The sequence below is a fragment of the Microtus oregoni genome, unplaced genomic scaffold (genome assembly GCF_018167655.1).
Source record: "Microtus oregoni isolate MIOR12 unplaced genomic scaffold, Mior012 000023F_ref0000262, whole genome shotgun sequence".
NCBI classification, from domain to species: domain Eukaryota; kingdom Metazoa; phylum Chordata; class Mammalia; order Rodentia; family Cricetidae; genus Microtus; species Microtus oregoni.
In genome coordinates, this window is record NW_024543082.1 from 35529756 (window position 1) to 35544029 (window position 14274).

General features: G+C 46.8%; 1 protein-coding gene across 2 annotated transcripts; it reads right to left on the bottom strand.

The window, feature by feature from the left end:
• Positions 1 to 2220: 2220 nt before the first annotated feature.
• Positions 2221 to 14274, bottom strand: Smim11a (small integral membrane protein 11A). 2 transcript variants are annotated; one of them, XR_005976240.1, is made up of 4 exons: positions 14205 to 14274; positions 5196 to 5306; positions 4379 to 4635; positions 2221 to 2413 (listed from the first exon to the last, which is right to left on the bottom strand). XR_005976240.1 is itself a non-coding variant. In XM_041673313.1 (4 exons), the coding sequence occupies exons 2-3, from the start codon at positions 5205 to 5207 to the stop codon at positions 4480 to 4482; spliced, it is 168 nt and encodes a 55-aa protein (XP_041529247.1). In that variant the 5' UTR covers positions 5208 to 5306; positions 14205 to 14274; the 3' UTR covers positions 2221 to 2413; positions 4467 to 4479. The 2 variants fall into 2 exon arrangements, 1 of the variants encoding a protein (XP_041529247.1); XM_041673313.1 differs by having other exon boundaries at positions 4467 to 4635.

The window sequence follows — 14274 nt, forward strand, 5'->3', positions numbered from 1 at the left end:
CTCTTTCACTCTCTTCCCTATTCCTCTGAGGTAGGGTCTCTCACTGAAACTAGAGCTAACATGGCAGCCAGCAAGTCTCAGTGATTACCCTGTCTCTGCCTCCATACTATGATACAGAAGCCCAGGCTATGCTTGGCTTTCTAGGTGGGTAAGGAGAATTTGAACTAGGGTTCTTGTGCCTTGGTTTTCTATGTGGGTAAGCAGGATTTGAACTAGGATCCTCGTGCCTTGGCTTTCTAGGTGGGTAAGCAGGATTTGAACTAGGGTTCTTGTGCCTTGGCTTTCTATGTGGGCATGCAGGATTTGAACTAGGGTCCTCACGTTTGTGTAGCAAGCACTCTTACAAGTCATCGCTTCAGCCCTTATATCTGTTTTTAAGGAATAAATTCTCCTCTGTGTGGGTGTTTTATCTACATTTATGTGTGTGCACCACATGAGTGCGTGCATGGTACACATGGAGGCCTGAGGACATTGGATCCCCTGGGACTGGTCTCACAGACTGTTGTGAGCCACCATGTGGTGCTGGGACTCAAACCCGAGTCCTCTGAAAGAGCAGCCAGGGCTCTTAACTCTGAAACTGCTCTCTGGTCCCTCCTCTCATCCCTTCTAAATATTATTCAGGAAGTCCTAAAATGCTCAAACTTGATTGACCCAACTTGGTCACAGGGAAAGCTGAGAAACGATTCTTGAAGTTGGTGGCACTATGGCTATGTAAAATGCAGGATTATTATCCTGGAAGTGGTACCGCACGCCTTTAGTTCCAGCACTCGGAAGGCAGAGGCAGGTGGATCTCTGTGGGTCTGAGGCCAGCCTGGTCTACAGAGCAAGTTCCAGGACAGCCAGGGCTACACAGAAAAACCCTGTCTCAAAGAAAAATCAAACACAAAACCCCAGGATTATGCCAAGGGAGATGGGGAGAAGATGGGTTGGGGAAGGCATTTATGGGCTGGGCTAAGCTCCCTGCTCCAGGCATTTATAGCCCTGGCCAAGCTCCCTGCTCCCGTTCTTTGATGCCATCAGTTGCACACTCATCGAATATTTCAGTGCCATCTACATGATTGACAATGGGTCAGGATTCCCACGAGAAACAAGCCTGGCTGCTCTAGGAAGTCTGGATTCAGTTGGGGAGCAGTCCCCAGGCTCAGCAAGATGTGAGTTTGCGAATGACGGGGTGGAGGCTGGGCCTGTGCTCCACCATCCTGCCTGCCTACCAACTTCCAGTCACTGCTTCCACTGTACAACATCTGGGAGAGCAGAGAGGAGGGGGAGGCTGGGCCTGTCTACTGCACCACTGTACATCTGGGAGAGAGGAAGGGGGAAGCTCTAAGACAGGGCACACAGACAGAGCTGCACGATACATGTGGGGTTAACAGGGATCTGCACGAGGGGTCCCAAGATGTCTCACGGGGAGAACACGAAGGCATGTGGGGTTAACAAGGATCTAAACAGGGAACACAAAGGATGTCTCACGGGGAGAACATAGGCTTCCCTTAGTGCTCTTTGTGAGGTCTGAGAGCCATCTCTGGGATGGCTGTTTTCTAACTGTGTCTTCTCAGTTATGGCCCAGCTGCTGAGGTCCCAACAGGACTTCCGGCTGTGGGCTCCACCATCCTGCCTGCCTACCAACTTCCAGTCACTGCTTCCCAGCCAAGTATTTAAAACACAGCTACAGAAGCCCAGGCTTCATTTACAAAGGCAGTAAGATCATCACAGGCAATGGGTGAGTGATCGCCCCCTAGTGGCAGGAGAGTGCACAGGTGGGGGCGGGTAAAGGAAAACAACAGGAACCCGTGTGAGCCACCAAGCCTCCAAGAAGTAGCTCTTTCTTGACTGAGCTACTGTGCTATTACATGGCTTCTCCCCCTGCTATCCCTCACCATAAAAACCCTCTCAAACAGCACAGGGTCCAGCTCTCACATTTCCATCACAGACAAGCACACCGCTTCTCTGATGACACACACAGTCACCATGGAAACAAGCTGGCTGAGGCATCTAACGATGCTGCCATTGCTGAGGACAGTCCCCTTAGCGATGCCACCCTCTGTCTGGGCCTGTGTGTGTGTATTCCCCAGGTTAGCCATCACAACTCCACAACCAGCGTGTGCCAGGGAAAAGAAGAGTTGAGCCCTCTCATAAGTGTGAAGGGGGAGAAGAAGAGAACAGGAGGGAGAGGAGGAGGTATGGAAAAAGAGGGAAGGAGGAAGAAAGAGAACAAAGACAGCCTTTTTTAGAAATGTATTTTATTTCAGTAACAAAATACTGGTTCTTCTAAAAACATAAAAAATTCACGCTGTTCATCATTTAAGTTAAAGGTCTTGGCTGGCGGGGCCTCCACTGACATCCAGCAATTGCTAGGTCTTTCTTCTCTCTTCTCTGCTGGAATCCACCCAAGCTGACATTTCAATAGAAAAATCTAGAAAGGAATGGAGACCACAGCAATGAAGGAGGCGCTGGATACAACAATGTTGCTTTGCACGCTCAGCATCAACGCACGACATTCCGACTGCAGCGGAGGCTGCAAAGCCTGGCCTGCTTGTGCATCTGGACACATGCCTTGCTTTCCTCCTGAAGATTCTTTTCTCTAAAGCAGGCTCTGGACAAGCTGCCAGCCTGAGCGAGGCCATCTCCTGCCAGTTTACGTGGAGGTGAGCACACCGTGCTTTGGCACCAGCTCAGTGTGGGACACAATGCGCAATTATGTTACACCTGACATTTCTGTCCTCCCAGCTAACAGGAATCAGCACAGATCCAACCAACATTCCTACTAATGATCTGCCCTCAGCATTTCAACTGCTAATCACTCCCTCTCCTACAGCTAGCACTGAGACCATGCACTTCCTGGTTAGTTTTGCATTTCAGTCAATGAGATAATATTTGAAAGGCAAGATTCCAGGGCAGTAGACTCTTCTGCCTGCCAAAGTCTGCAGTCCCTGAGGACCAGCGAGTGGCAGCAGGCTCTGCAGTCCAGTGGCAGGGCCACAGTGTGTCTGTGGTCTCACTTCCTACAGCTGGGAGGAGGTGGGGGGGGGGGGGCGAGTAGGGCAGTTCAGTTCCCAGTTCTGCTCCCCACTGTTCTTTCAGCCTGATGTTGCCCCAGAGAGCTGTCAGGGGCTGAGGGATGCAGCCATTAACGAAATGCATGGGAGAATGCCCAGCCCCAAATCACCCTCAGTGTTCCAGGTTGGCTATCGCTAAGAAACCTGTTTGCTTCTCTCCCAACAGCCCAAGGGACCGCCTACTTTCAGAAGCATGGCGTCAAGAGGGCAGTGCTCTGAAGTAGTTCAGCGGTTGCCACAGGAACTTGGAGCTGAGCAGACTAAGAACCCCCTGGTAGGGTTTCAAAGAACAATTGCCTAGACTGAGCTGGGGACATGGTGCCCTTTCCTGAAGCAGGAGCCCGGGAGGCCGGATTCTCAACAAGCATCCATGCAGCCGTGTAGGAAATGCTCGGCTGTGTAGAATCCTGCTCTGTAGCTGGATTCTAGAACCATAATCTACAATCTAGAATCCCTGCTCACCATATGTGAATCGAGAGGTCCAGAGTCAGGCTTGATAAGTGAAGAAACAGATCCGTAAATGAGCCAGCGATTGTGTTACACCTCTGACAAGGTCTTAAGAATAGCCTCCAGGAGCCTTGAGTCCCCTCCCCTCAGCACGCTCCAGAGCCCTCCCTACCCCATCCTAAGCACACAGCACACCGGGAGGCACCAGCTACATCCAGCAATGCAACACAAGCCCCATGGTGGGGAGGAGCTGCCGGGGAGGAGCTGCCAGGGACGCTGGGGCATGGTCACTACTGTGGAAGTGGACTGGAGAGGGGGCAAATGAGGTTTGGCCAGATTGTGAGTGGACTGGGAAGGGATTATTTGCCACCAGGGAGTCAGACCTCATCCTGAGGATAACAGGGTTATCCTCCTCTGCCAGGCATGTTAGCAGATTCATGAAATACTGTTTTGCAGTTTTTAGTACCTGTGCTTCTCACAAGTCTGCAGCTGGTAAGTCTCTCTCTCTCTCTCTCTCTCTCTCTCTCTCTCTCTCTCACACACACACACACACACACACACACACACATATCTGCCATTAATTCACATAAGAAACTTGGAGCAGAGGATTGATACTCTGTGAATAATCATCAGTGGGAGCACACACACACACACACACACACACACACACACCTGCCATTAAGAATCACAACAAGCTTGGAGCAGAGGACTGATGTTCTGTGAATGGTCAGCAGTGGGAACACACACATGCACACACTCACTCACATACACACATGTATGCATGTGTGCGCACACGTGTTCTGTGAAAGGGCAGCCAAGCAGAGGACAGAAACTCTGAGTGGTCAGCAGTGGGGGCAGAGGGTCGGGTGCTGCACCTGTCTGTGGGGCCCCTGTGTCCTCTCACGGCCTTCATCCTGAGGATGCAGAGATCTCAGGACAGGTTTTGCTTACAAAGCGCAGTACCTCTGAGGTCTCTTCAGTTCTCCTTCTTCTCCGACTGCTGCTTCCTTTCGGCTTGCAGCTTTGCTTCCAGGCTTTTCCTCTGGTACATTTTCACGCCCGCAAAGGCCAGGCAGAGGATCAAGGTTTTTGCCGCCAGAATATACAGCAGCAGGGGCACGTGTTCAAGAACCTCAAGGGAGAAAGACACATGTGATTGCTCTCGCAGTCACGTGAGTCTCTGCCAGCCGCTTTCATTCTGCAAATGCTACTGGGCCCTACAGTGTTTCAGAGCGAGGCTAGGTGCGTGGAACACACTGGCGTCCTGGGTAGTAACCAACCACCTGACACAACCTACAGCCATCTGAGAAGAAAGCCCAGGCTAGAGGAGTCGCCTCGACTGGACTGGCCGGTGGCCATGTCGGTGGGGAACTGCCTTGATTACTGACTGATGCAGAGGAGCTCAGCTCACAGTGCAAGTGAACCTTCAGGAAGTGGCCTCAGGGGAGGTCCTCAGGCCACTGGAGCACAGCTGCAGGTCTGCTGTGGGAGTGAGAAGTCTTACCTACTTCTATTCTCTGTCCACGCCGTCTGTCACCCCCACCCGTGGTCCACAGCCAGACTGGAATGTCCGGACCCCACGAGCTATAAATAAGCCAGCTAATCAACTCAGGTGTCCTCCTAGTGTGACTGATATATGCGGAAAGACAAAAGCAAAACAAACAAAACTACACATTTTAAAACCAGTCTCACCTTCCAGTTCATGGCGGCCCGCCTGGGAGTTCACTTCCGACCAATGCAACCCGTAGACACAAGCATGAGAGGCGGCTGGGGGGTCGGGTCCAAGGAGCTGGGAGTTCTGAGCTGGGGAAAGAAGCAGACACATTAGGAAGCCACGTCTTTGGCAGAGACGGGCACCTGAGCAGAGAGCAAGCGCTGCAGAGCTGGGTCAAGAGGTCTGCACAAGGTGACCCAGAGCTCGTCCTGGTGGCTCTCCACAGCCCCCTGCACAGTGCTGCTCCTGAGACATCTGTCCTCATCCGAGTCCTCCGCGTACCCAAAGCCCACATTCACAAATGTCCCCTCTCCAATCTCTTGACTCAAAGACAAGAAAGTTTAGGGATGGAGGTCCCTGTGAGTGTTGCCTGTGTTTATCCTGGCTTTAAAAAAATCTGGAGGGAAAGGATAAATGAGAGGCCAAAACACTGTGCTAACAGCTAATTTGTCCAGAAAAAAATCTGTTGCAAGGAGCCGCTTGTTTGTCCTGGCTGCCCAGAGCCAAAATAATCACACAGAAACTGTATTAATTAAATCACCACTTGGTCCATTAGCTCTAGCTTCTTATTGGCTAACTCTTACAAATTAATTTAAACCATTTCTATTAATCTGTGTATGGCCACGTGGCTGTGGCTTACCGACTAAAGTTCCAGCGTCTGTCTCCAGCAGGGCTACATGGTGGCAGCGAGATGTCTCTGTGAATTGTAAAGTTTTGGAAGTTGCTTACAAGGTACTTTCTGTTTACTTAGGTAGTATTATATCCTTCTGGAGTCTTTGATGGAGTTGAAGAATTGATAGTTATAGTTTTCCTTAGTTATGATAAAAGATAAAGTAGATATAAATATTATAACTGTAATTCTTGTTTGATACCTGTTTTGTTATATGTAATTTTACTATGTTAAAGTTAAAACCTTCCTTTTTATTTAAACAGAAAAAGGGAAGTAATGCGGGAGTCCTCTCTGTGTGCTGTGATTACCATTAATGAATAAAGAAACTGCTTTGGACCTATAGCAGGGCAAAACTTAATTAGGCAGGGAAAACTAAACTGAATGCTGGGAGAAAAAAGGGAAGAGTCAGAGAGAAGCCATGGATCCTCTGCCTGAGATGGATGCTGGTTAGAATCTCTGGTAAGCCAGGGCCTCATGGTGACACACAGATTAATAGAAATGGTTAAATTAACATGTAAGAGTTAGCCAATAAGAAGCTAGAGCTAATGGGCCAAACAGTGATTTAATGAATACAGTTTCTATGTGATTATTTTGGAGCTGAGCAGCCAGGATCTAACAAGCAGCTTTCCTGCTACAAAAATCCTTCCAAAGAGTAAAAGAGACCCAGAGCAAGTGAGAGCATAGAGCTCGCTAGAGAATACACGTTCTCCAGGGCCTGTGGCTTGTTCCCTTAGGAGATGACACGTGCCCCACAGCCAAAACACTTGAGATCTGAGACAGCCTGCACACTGGGTCAACCAGATGGTCCTACTATTTCTGAACTTGACTTCACAGCACGGCATTGACAGCTGGCTCTACTGTGCCCGGCTGTACTAATCAAGCCAACTAGTCTATATTCTACGACCTTTACTTTAAAGGGGGAAGAGAAAAGGTGTCACTGGAATCTGAACCCATCTGGTACGGGAGGTCTCTGTCATAAACGGGTGTCCCAGGGTTCTTGGCATCTCATTGAAAGTACACAGAATGAAAAGTGTAAGGTGAGGAATTTTATCCAGAAGCATAGCACAGTCCAGATGCTCTACAAGAAGGCAATGGGCTACCTGAGCTGGAGTGGACAAGGGCAGCTGGTTACTGCTCATGGCTTCCTTCTGTGAGTGCAGGACAGGGTGGGAGCTGATGGCTAGGGCTGAGGTATAGGTGTTCTTTTGGTTCTAATTGATGAGCCTGAGTTATGTAAGCTTTAGTTCACACCCTTTCGTATGATGTATTTGATGTTAATCCTGTATGTGCCCAATTCCAATAAGGCACAGCCAAAGGAGGGCAAATGGGGATTTCCCCCCTAAATGTTCATTTGAGGTCATAGTTTGCCTTACTGTGCATGCACCCCAAACCAGTAAATGTTGGATCTGGCCATGTCCCCTGGTTTCAGGATATGCTTGGTCACCAGACACCAGACAGGAGTTACTGAGGGTTGCTAGGGAACTGCAGTTTGCGTGTCCATAAGCCTCTTTTTAAAAGGAGGTGTGCAATGCATCAGGGAAGAAATTAAAAACTTCCTAAAAGTCAATCAACGAAAATGACCACATACCCAAATTTATGCGATACAATGAAAGCAGTATTAAGAGGAAAGTTCATAGCACTAAATACTTATATAAAGAAGCTGGAAAAATCCCACACTAGTGAGCTAAGAGGACACCTAAAAACTCTAGAACAAAAAGAAGCAAACTCACCCAGGAGGACTAGATAGCAAGAAATAATCAAATTGAGAGCTCAAATCAACAAAATAGAAACAAACAATACAAAGAATCAATGAGACAAAGGGTTCGTTCTTCAAGAAAAATCAATAAAATAGACAAACCTTTATCCAAACTAACCAAAAAGCAGAGAAGATATCAAAATTAACAAAATCAGAAATGAAAAGGGGGACATGACAACAGACATAGGAAACTCAGAGAGTCATTAGGTCCTATTTCAACAACCTGTACTCCACAAAATCGGAAGACTTAAAGGAAATGGACAACTTTCTGGATAAAAATATCACCAAAATTAAATCAAGATCAGATAAGCAAATTAAGTCGACCTATAACTGCTAAAGGATCACAAGATTATCTCATTAGATGCTGAAAAAGCCTTCGACAAAATACAACATCCCTTCATGATAAAGGTCCTGGAGAGAGCAGGGATACAAGGAACATATATAAACATAATAAAGGGAATATACAGCAAGCCAGCAGCCAACATCAAACTAAATGGAGAGAAACAGTGATCCCACTGAAATCAGGAACAAGACAAGGTTGTCTACTCTCTCCACATCTATTCAATATAATTCTTGAAATCCTAGCTGGAGCAATAAGACAACAAAAGGAGGTTAAGGGGATACAAATCAGAAAAGAAGAAGTCAAACTCTCACTATTTGCTGATGATATGGTAGTTTACATAAGTGATACCAAAAATTCTACCAAAGAACTTCTACAACTCATAAACACCTTCAGTAATGTAGCAGAATACAAGATTAACTCAAAAAAATCAGTAGCCCTCCTTTACACAGATGATAAATGGGCTGAGAAAAAAAATCTAAGAAACATCAACCTTCACGATAGCCACTAATAACATAAACTATCTCGGAGTAACTCTAACCAAACAAGTGACAAGAACTTTTAAATCTTTGAAGAAAGAAATTGAAGAAGACACCAGGAAATGGAAAAATCTCCCATGCTCTTGGGTAGGCAGAATTAATATAGTAAAAATGGCAATCTTACCAAAAGCAATCTACAGATTCAATGCAATGCCTATCAAAATCCTAGCAAAATTCTTCACAGACCTCGAAAGAATGGTACTCAACTTCATATGGAAAAGCAAAAAACGCAGGATAGTCAAAACAATCCTGTACAATAAAGGAACTTCTGGAGGTATCACAATCCCTGACTTCAAACTCTACTACAGAGCTACAGTACTGAAAACATCCTGGTATTGACATAAAAACAGACAGGAAGACCAATGGAACTGAACTGGAGATCCAGATATCAACCTACACACCTACAAACACCTGATTTTTGACAAAGAAGGAAAAAAATAAAAAGAATGGAATGGAAAAAAGAAAGCATATTCAACAAATGGTGCAGGCATAACTGGATATCAACATGTAGAAGAATGAAAAGAGGTATATATCTATCACCATGCACAAAACTCAAGTCCAAATGGATCAAAGACCTCTCAACATAAAGCCAACCACATTGAACCTCAAAGAAGAAAAAGTGGGAAGTACACTTGAATGCATTGGCACAGGAGATCACTTCCTAAATATAACCCCAGTAGCACAGACACTGAGAGCAACAATTAATAAATGGGACCTCCTGAAACTGAGAAGCTTCTGTAAGCAAAGGACACAGTCAACAAGAAAAAAACGGCAGCCTACAGAATAGGAAAAGATCTTCACCAAGCCCACATTGGACAGAGGTCTGATCTCCAAAATATATAAAGAACTCAAGAAACTGGTCATCAAAAGAACAAATAATCCAATAAAAAATGGAGTACAGACCTAAACAGAGAACTCTCAACAGAGGAATCTAAAATGGCTAAAGGACACTTAAGGAAATGCTCAACATCCTTAGTCATCAGAGAAATGCAAATCAAAACAACTCTGAGATTCCATTAAGGAAATGCTCAACATCCTTAGTCATCAGAGAAATGCAAATCAAAACAACTCTGAGATTCCATCTTACACCTGTAAGAATGGCCAAGATCAAAAACACTTACGAAAACTTATGCTGGAGAGAATGTGGGGTAAAGGGAACACTCCTCCAGTGTTGGTGGGAGTGCAAACTGGTACAGTCCATTTGGATATCAGTATGGCAATTTCTCAGAAAATTAGGAAACAACCCATCTCAAGACTCAGCAATACCACTTTTAGGTATAAACCCAAAGGATGTTCAATTATACCATGAGGACATGTGCTCAGCTATGTTCATAGCAGCATTGTTTGTCATAACCAGAACCTGGAAACAACTTAAAGAACCCCACAACCAAAGAATGGATAAGGAAAATGTGATACATTTACACAATGGAGAAAAAATAATGATATCTTGAAATTTACGGGCAAATGGATAGATCTAGAAAACATCGTATTAGTGAGGTAATCCAGACCCAGAAAGACAAATATCATATGTACTCATAAGTGACTTTTAGACATAAAGCAAAGAAAAAACAGCCTATAATTCACAACCCCAGAGAACCTAGACAACAATGAGGACCCTAAGAGAGACATACATGGATCTAATGTGCATGGGAAGTAGAAAAAGACAAAACCTCCTGAGTAATTGGGAGCATGGGGACCAAGGGAGAGGGTAGAAGGGGAGGGAAGAAGAAGGAAGGGGAGTGGAGAAAATATATAGCATAATAAAAACAATTAAAAGAAAGAAAGAGAGAGAGAGAGAGAGAGAGAGAGAGAGAGAAGTGCGCCTGTAAGACTTTAAGACAATCCTGAAGCCATTTTTGACAATTCTGAATCCTCTCAGCCTCTGTGCCATAGTGCTTCCCCTCCTCCCCTGGGAACCAAGGACCTAACAGCTACACTCGCACGTACTCAGTTCCTGAACAATTACCCATATACGTATGCTTTGGTTCGGTACCCTGGGAAACGGGGTCAAAATGACCTCTTACCTCATCTGATCTGGCAACAGCTCTCCAGTCAATTATTGGTAATAGCCCTTTCAAATAAGCCGATCAGAATAGTCAAAGAACAACTCCCCTTGCTTCTGTGGCCCCTTTAAAAGTAGACTGTACCAGCTATTCGAGGTCCCTCGGCTTCCCGAATGCTGGGGGACCCTGTCATGACAGAATTAATAAAATCCTCATGCTTTTGCATCGGCTGTGGTGTGTGAGATGGTCTCTGAGGGCGACTCCTTCTCGGTGTTTGGACGCTAGAGTCCAACACGCCCAAACACAGGCTCCAGAGAAGATAAGGTTCAGTGAGGAAGAGCAGGTCAGAGAAGAGGAAGGCTGTGCACCACTGGGCTGAGCCACAGGAACAGCATCCAGTGGCTGACAAGAGCGACTGATGGAGTCACGGGAGTCCATGGGAGTCACAAGGGCAAACTCCCACTTTAATTGGGTTTGCAGAACAATGGTAGATTACTTGCCCGGGAGGCACAAGGCTCTGCAACACCACCTGAAATATATGGGAAGGGGGAGAGCATCTTTGTAAAGGGAGGAAGGAAACAGGCAGTGACTGGAGAGGAATCAGGGTCAAGGCCAGGACTGCTTACGAAGACATCACAGGTGGTCAGCCCTAAACACATGTACATATGTACAATACTAAATAGACTCAGCTGTGTGTCTCTGTGTGTGTGTGTGTGTGTGTGTAAAATAACAAAAGGTTATAAATTCGAGAGGAACCGGGGTGGACGGAGCAGGGGGACTGGAAATCTTGCAAATGCATTCATGAAATAAAATTTTTAATTAAAAAACAAAGGGAGGTGTGCATGCAGCTCCATGGGGCGGGGAAGGGGAGACCCCAGCTAGTTTTTCTGGGAAAGCAGTGTGTGTGTGTGTGGCCCAAGCCAAGCAGACTCACTCCCAGGTTTCCCTTCCCTTGCCCACCACACATCAGTCAGTCAAATCCGTACTCTAGCCCCAGAAAGCCACTTGGACACAGGTAGAAAGCATGAGAATCATGAGGCAGGGTTGCTTCTATCCACAGGACTTATTAGGATCAGAATCAGAAAAGCAGCAGGAAACTTCGCAGGCCTTTTGAACAGGCTTCCTTAGGTAAACCTCACGGGAGATGGTTTAGAAAAAATAGTTCAATTACAAAAGTATCACATATATAGAAGTCAGACCTCGAGCTAGTCAAGGTTATAGAACCTGAAAACCAGCTACCTATTGGCACAAGATAGCCAAGTTTTCCCCTTGGCTTGTGCAAAGTCAGATAAACCAGTAAGAGCCGAATTCAAAGCTCTGATTAAATGTGCTTTCAGTGGCTAAAGGCGCCCACTCCCTTCAGGCAGCAGCAGAGTCTGCCCTGCGGTGGGAAGAATGTGCTCTTTGCGTGTTACAACTTGCCGCCAGAGTTTATACCTTGGGTCACTAGTCATTTCAGGGATTAGCCATGCTGTATATTAAAACAAAATACTTAAGTTCTTTTCCATTTTATTTTTATAATTCCTTCTTAATTGAGAGTTGTGTACATGCATAGTCAGTGATTTAACTGTCTCTCACAAACTACCTATGTGAATTGACATACACAGGCTGGTGACTCCCAAAGTCAAGGCCCAAGAGGCTCACCAAAGGAAATACGTGAAAACCAATCCCTGGGGTAGGGAAGTCTGGCAAAAACACAGTGTTTAGTGGCAATGTGACCTTGGTCGGGTACTTGGCCTCTGTAGCCTCCTTCATCAGTATAGTCTCCTTCAGAAGTTGACCCATAATCTCTAAGAACCATGAGCAGCACACAGAAAACACTAATCAATGCCAAGTATGACTGTTTGGATAATCTCTCGCCTTTGCTCCTGGTTCTGCCAGATAACAAAAAGCACCAGGGCAGGGTGTAGTCAGGACAGGACAGCTAAGCATGGGATAAAGAATAGGGCAAGGAGAAGGACGTCGGGATTCTGCTCCAGGTGGCACTCATGGCTGGGTATATGACCAGGAAAGCCATTAACCTCCAGAGCCTCTTACTTGTAATATCAGGCTCCAAAAAGTGAATCTCCCACTCTGGAATTGATGTCAACAGAACCTGATAGTAAACAGGCTGGCAACTAGAGGGTTAAAAGGTAAGGGCTCTGAGAAAGAACAGAGGACTGGTGTGGCCCAGCCCTAGAGTGTCAGGGAGCACACACAGCTCCAGGTTCAACCCCAAGGAACTCTTAAGTGAGGCACAGCGTAGGCCTCTAGTCCTAGCATTTGGGAGGTGGAGGTGGGAGATCAGAACTCAAGGTCATCCAAGGAGAGAGAGAGGGAGAGAGGGGGAGAGAGAGAGAGAGAGAAGGGGAGAGTGTGTTCTCCCAAAGAGAAGAGGAGAGAAATGAAGAGTTAAAGGAAAAGCAAATCTGTCATAGTGATAGAGCGGGTTGTGCGAACAGAAGAGGCCAAAGGACCCAGAGCAGAGCTGCTGATTCTCAGTCCACTGCTTTAAATTACACAGTCCAGCCGGGCGGTGGTGGCCCACGCCTTTAATCCCAGCATTCGGGAGGCAGAGGCAGACGGATTTCTGCGAGTTTGAGACCAGCTTGGTCTACAAGAGCTAGTTCCAGGACAGGCTCCAAAGCTTCAGAAAAACCTTGTCTCGAAAAATCAATCAATCAATCAATCAATCAATCACAGTCCAAAGCAGACATTTCCATGGCAGCTTGCGAGCCTTCTGCAAATGAGACAACCAGGAAGGCTAAAGGGAAGAGTGAGCTGTCTACTCTGGTACCGGGTACTCTGGAGCCTGCTCAGAAATGAGAGGTGGCTGACATTGGAGAGGTGAGGACAGCTGGAAGGCATTAAAATAAACGAACCATTGGGGGCCCAGACAGGCTTAGCTTAACCCGCAACAGTAGCAAAACGGTTTAGATAAAGCTGCTAGTTCTGATCTTTATTGCAAAGTAGCACTCCACTTGACAGGTTTTTTTTTTTCTAGAAAGATGTGCACTCATTTGGTTAGGCCAATTAAAACAATATGGGCAATATACTACTTCACAAGCTCCCTTGCTTCTTGGCAGGCCTAAGAAGTCAAGGTGCACCACCTACTCCAGCCACCGAGCAAGCAGCTGTGGGAACTCTGAAGCTGTTTTCACTCCCGTCTCCATCCCTTTCACTTCAGTTCCTCATTTCAACTACGGTAGGTTCAGGTTGCCGGTGATCCTTGGGCCTCACTTAGCCCGCTCTGCATAGGTCTTGGTTTTCAGGAGATCCAGATCCACCCAAGCCGGGCAGCTCAACGTATAAATCTCAGTACTTTGGGGATCCTCTGAGAAACCAGAGCCACGGTGGACCTCTCTGCTCGCGGGAACTACACACCTCATTTGGACAACTTCAACGTTGTGCTCCTATGCAAACTGGATCCTAGGCACCACAGAATCAAATGGGGCTTTATTATTCCTGGGTAACGGGGTCTCCAGTAGGGCTCCCAACCCCAACACATGCGAGGTGCAACCCTCGCTCCACTAAGGGGCGAAATAGAGGGCCCGGGGTTATCGCCTCTCCCTCCCTTCGTGCCCAGAGCAAGGTGACCGGAATATTAGAATTCCCACACGCTGTGTGGCCGCGGCCAGTGTCATCGGGGAGAAGTGTCTTAGGGATCCCCAGCGCCCCAAATTGTCAATTACACACTTACAACTCAAGGCGGTGGGGCCTCCTGGCGGGGTGCTGACAAGCCACGACTCCCACAATCCCGTAGGGGAAAC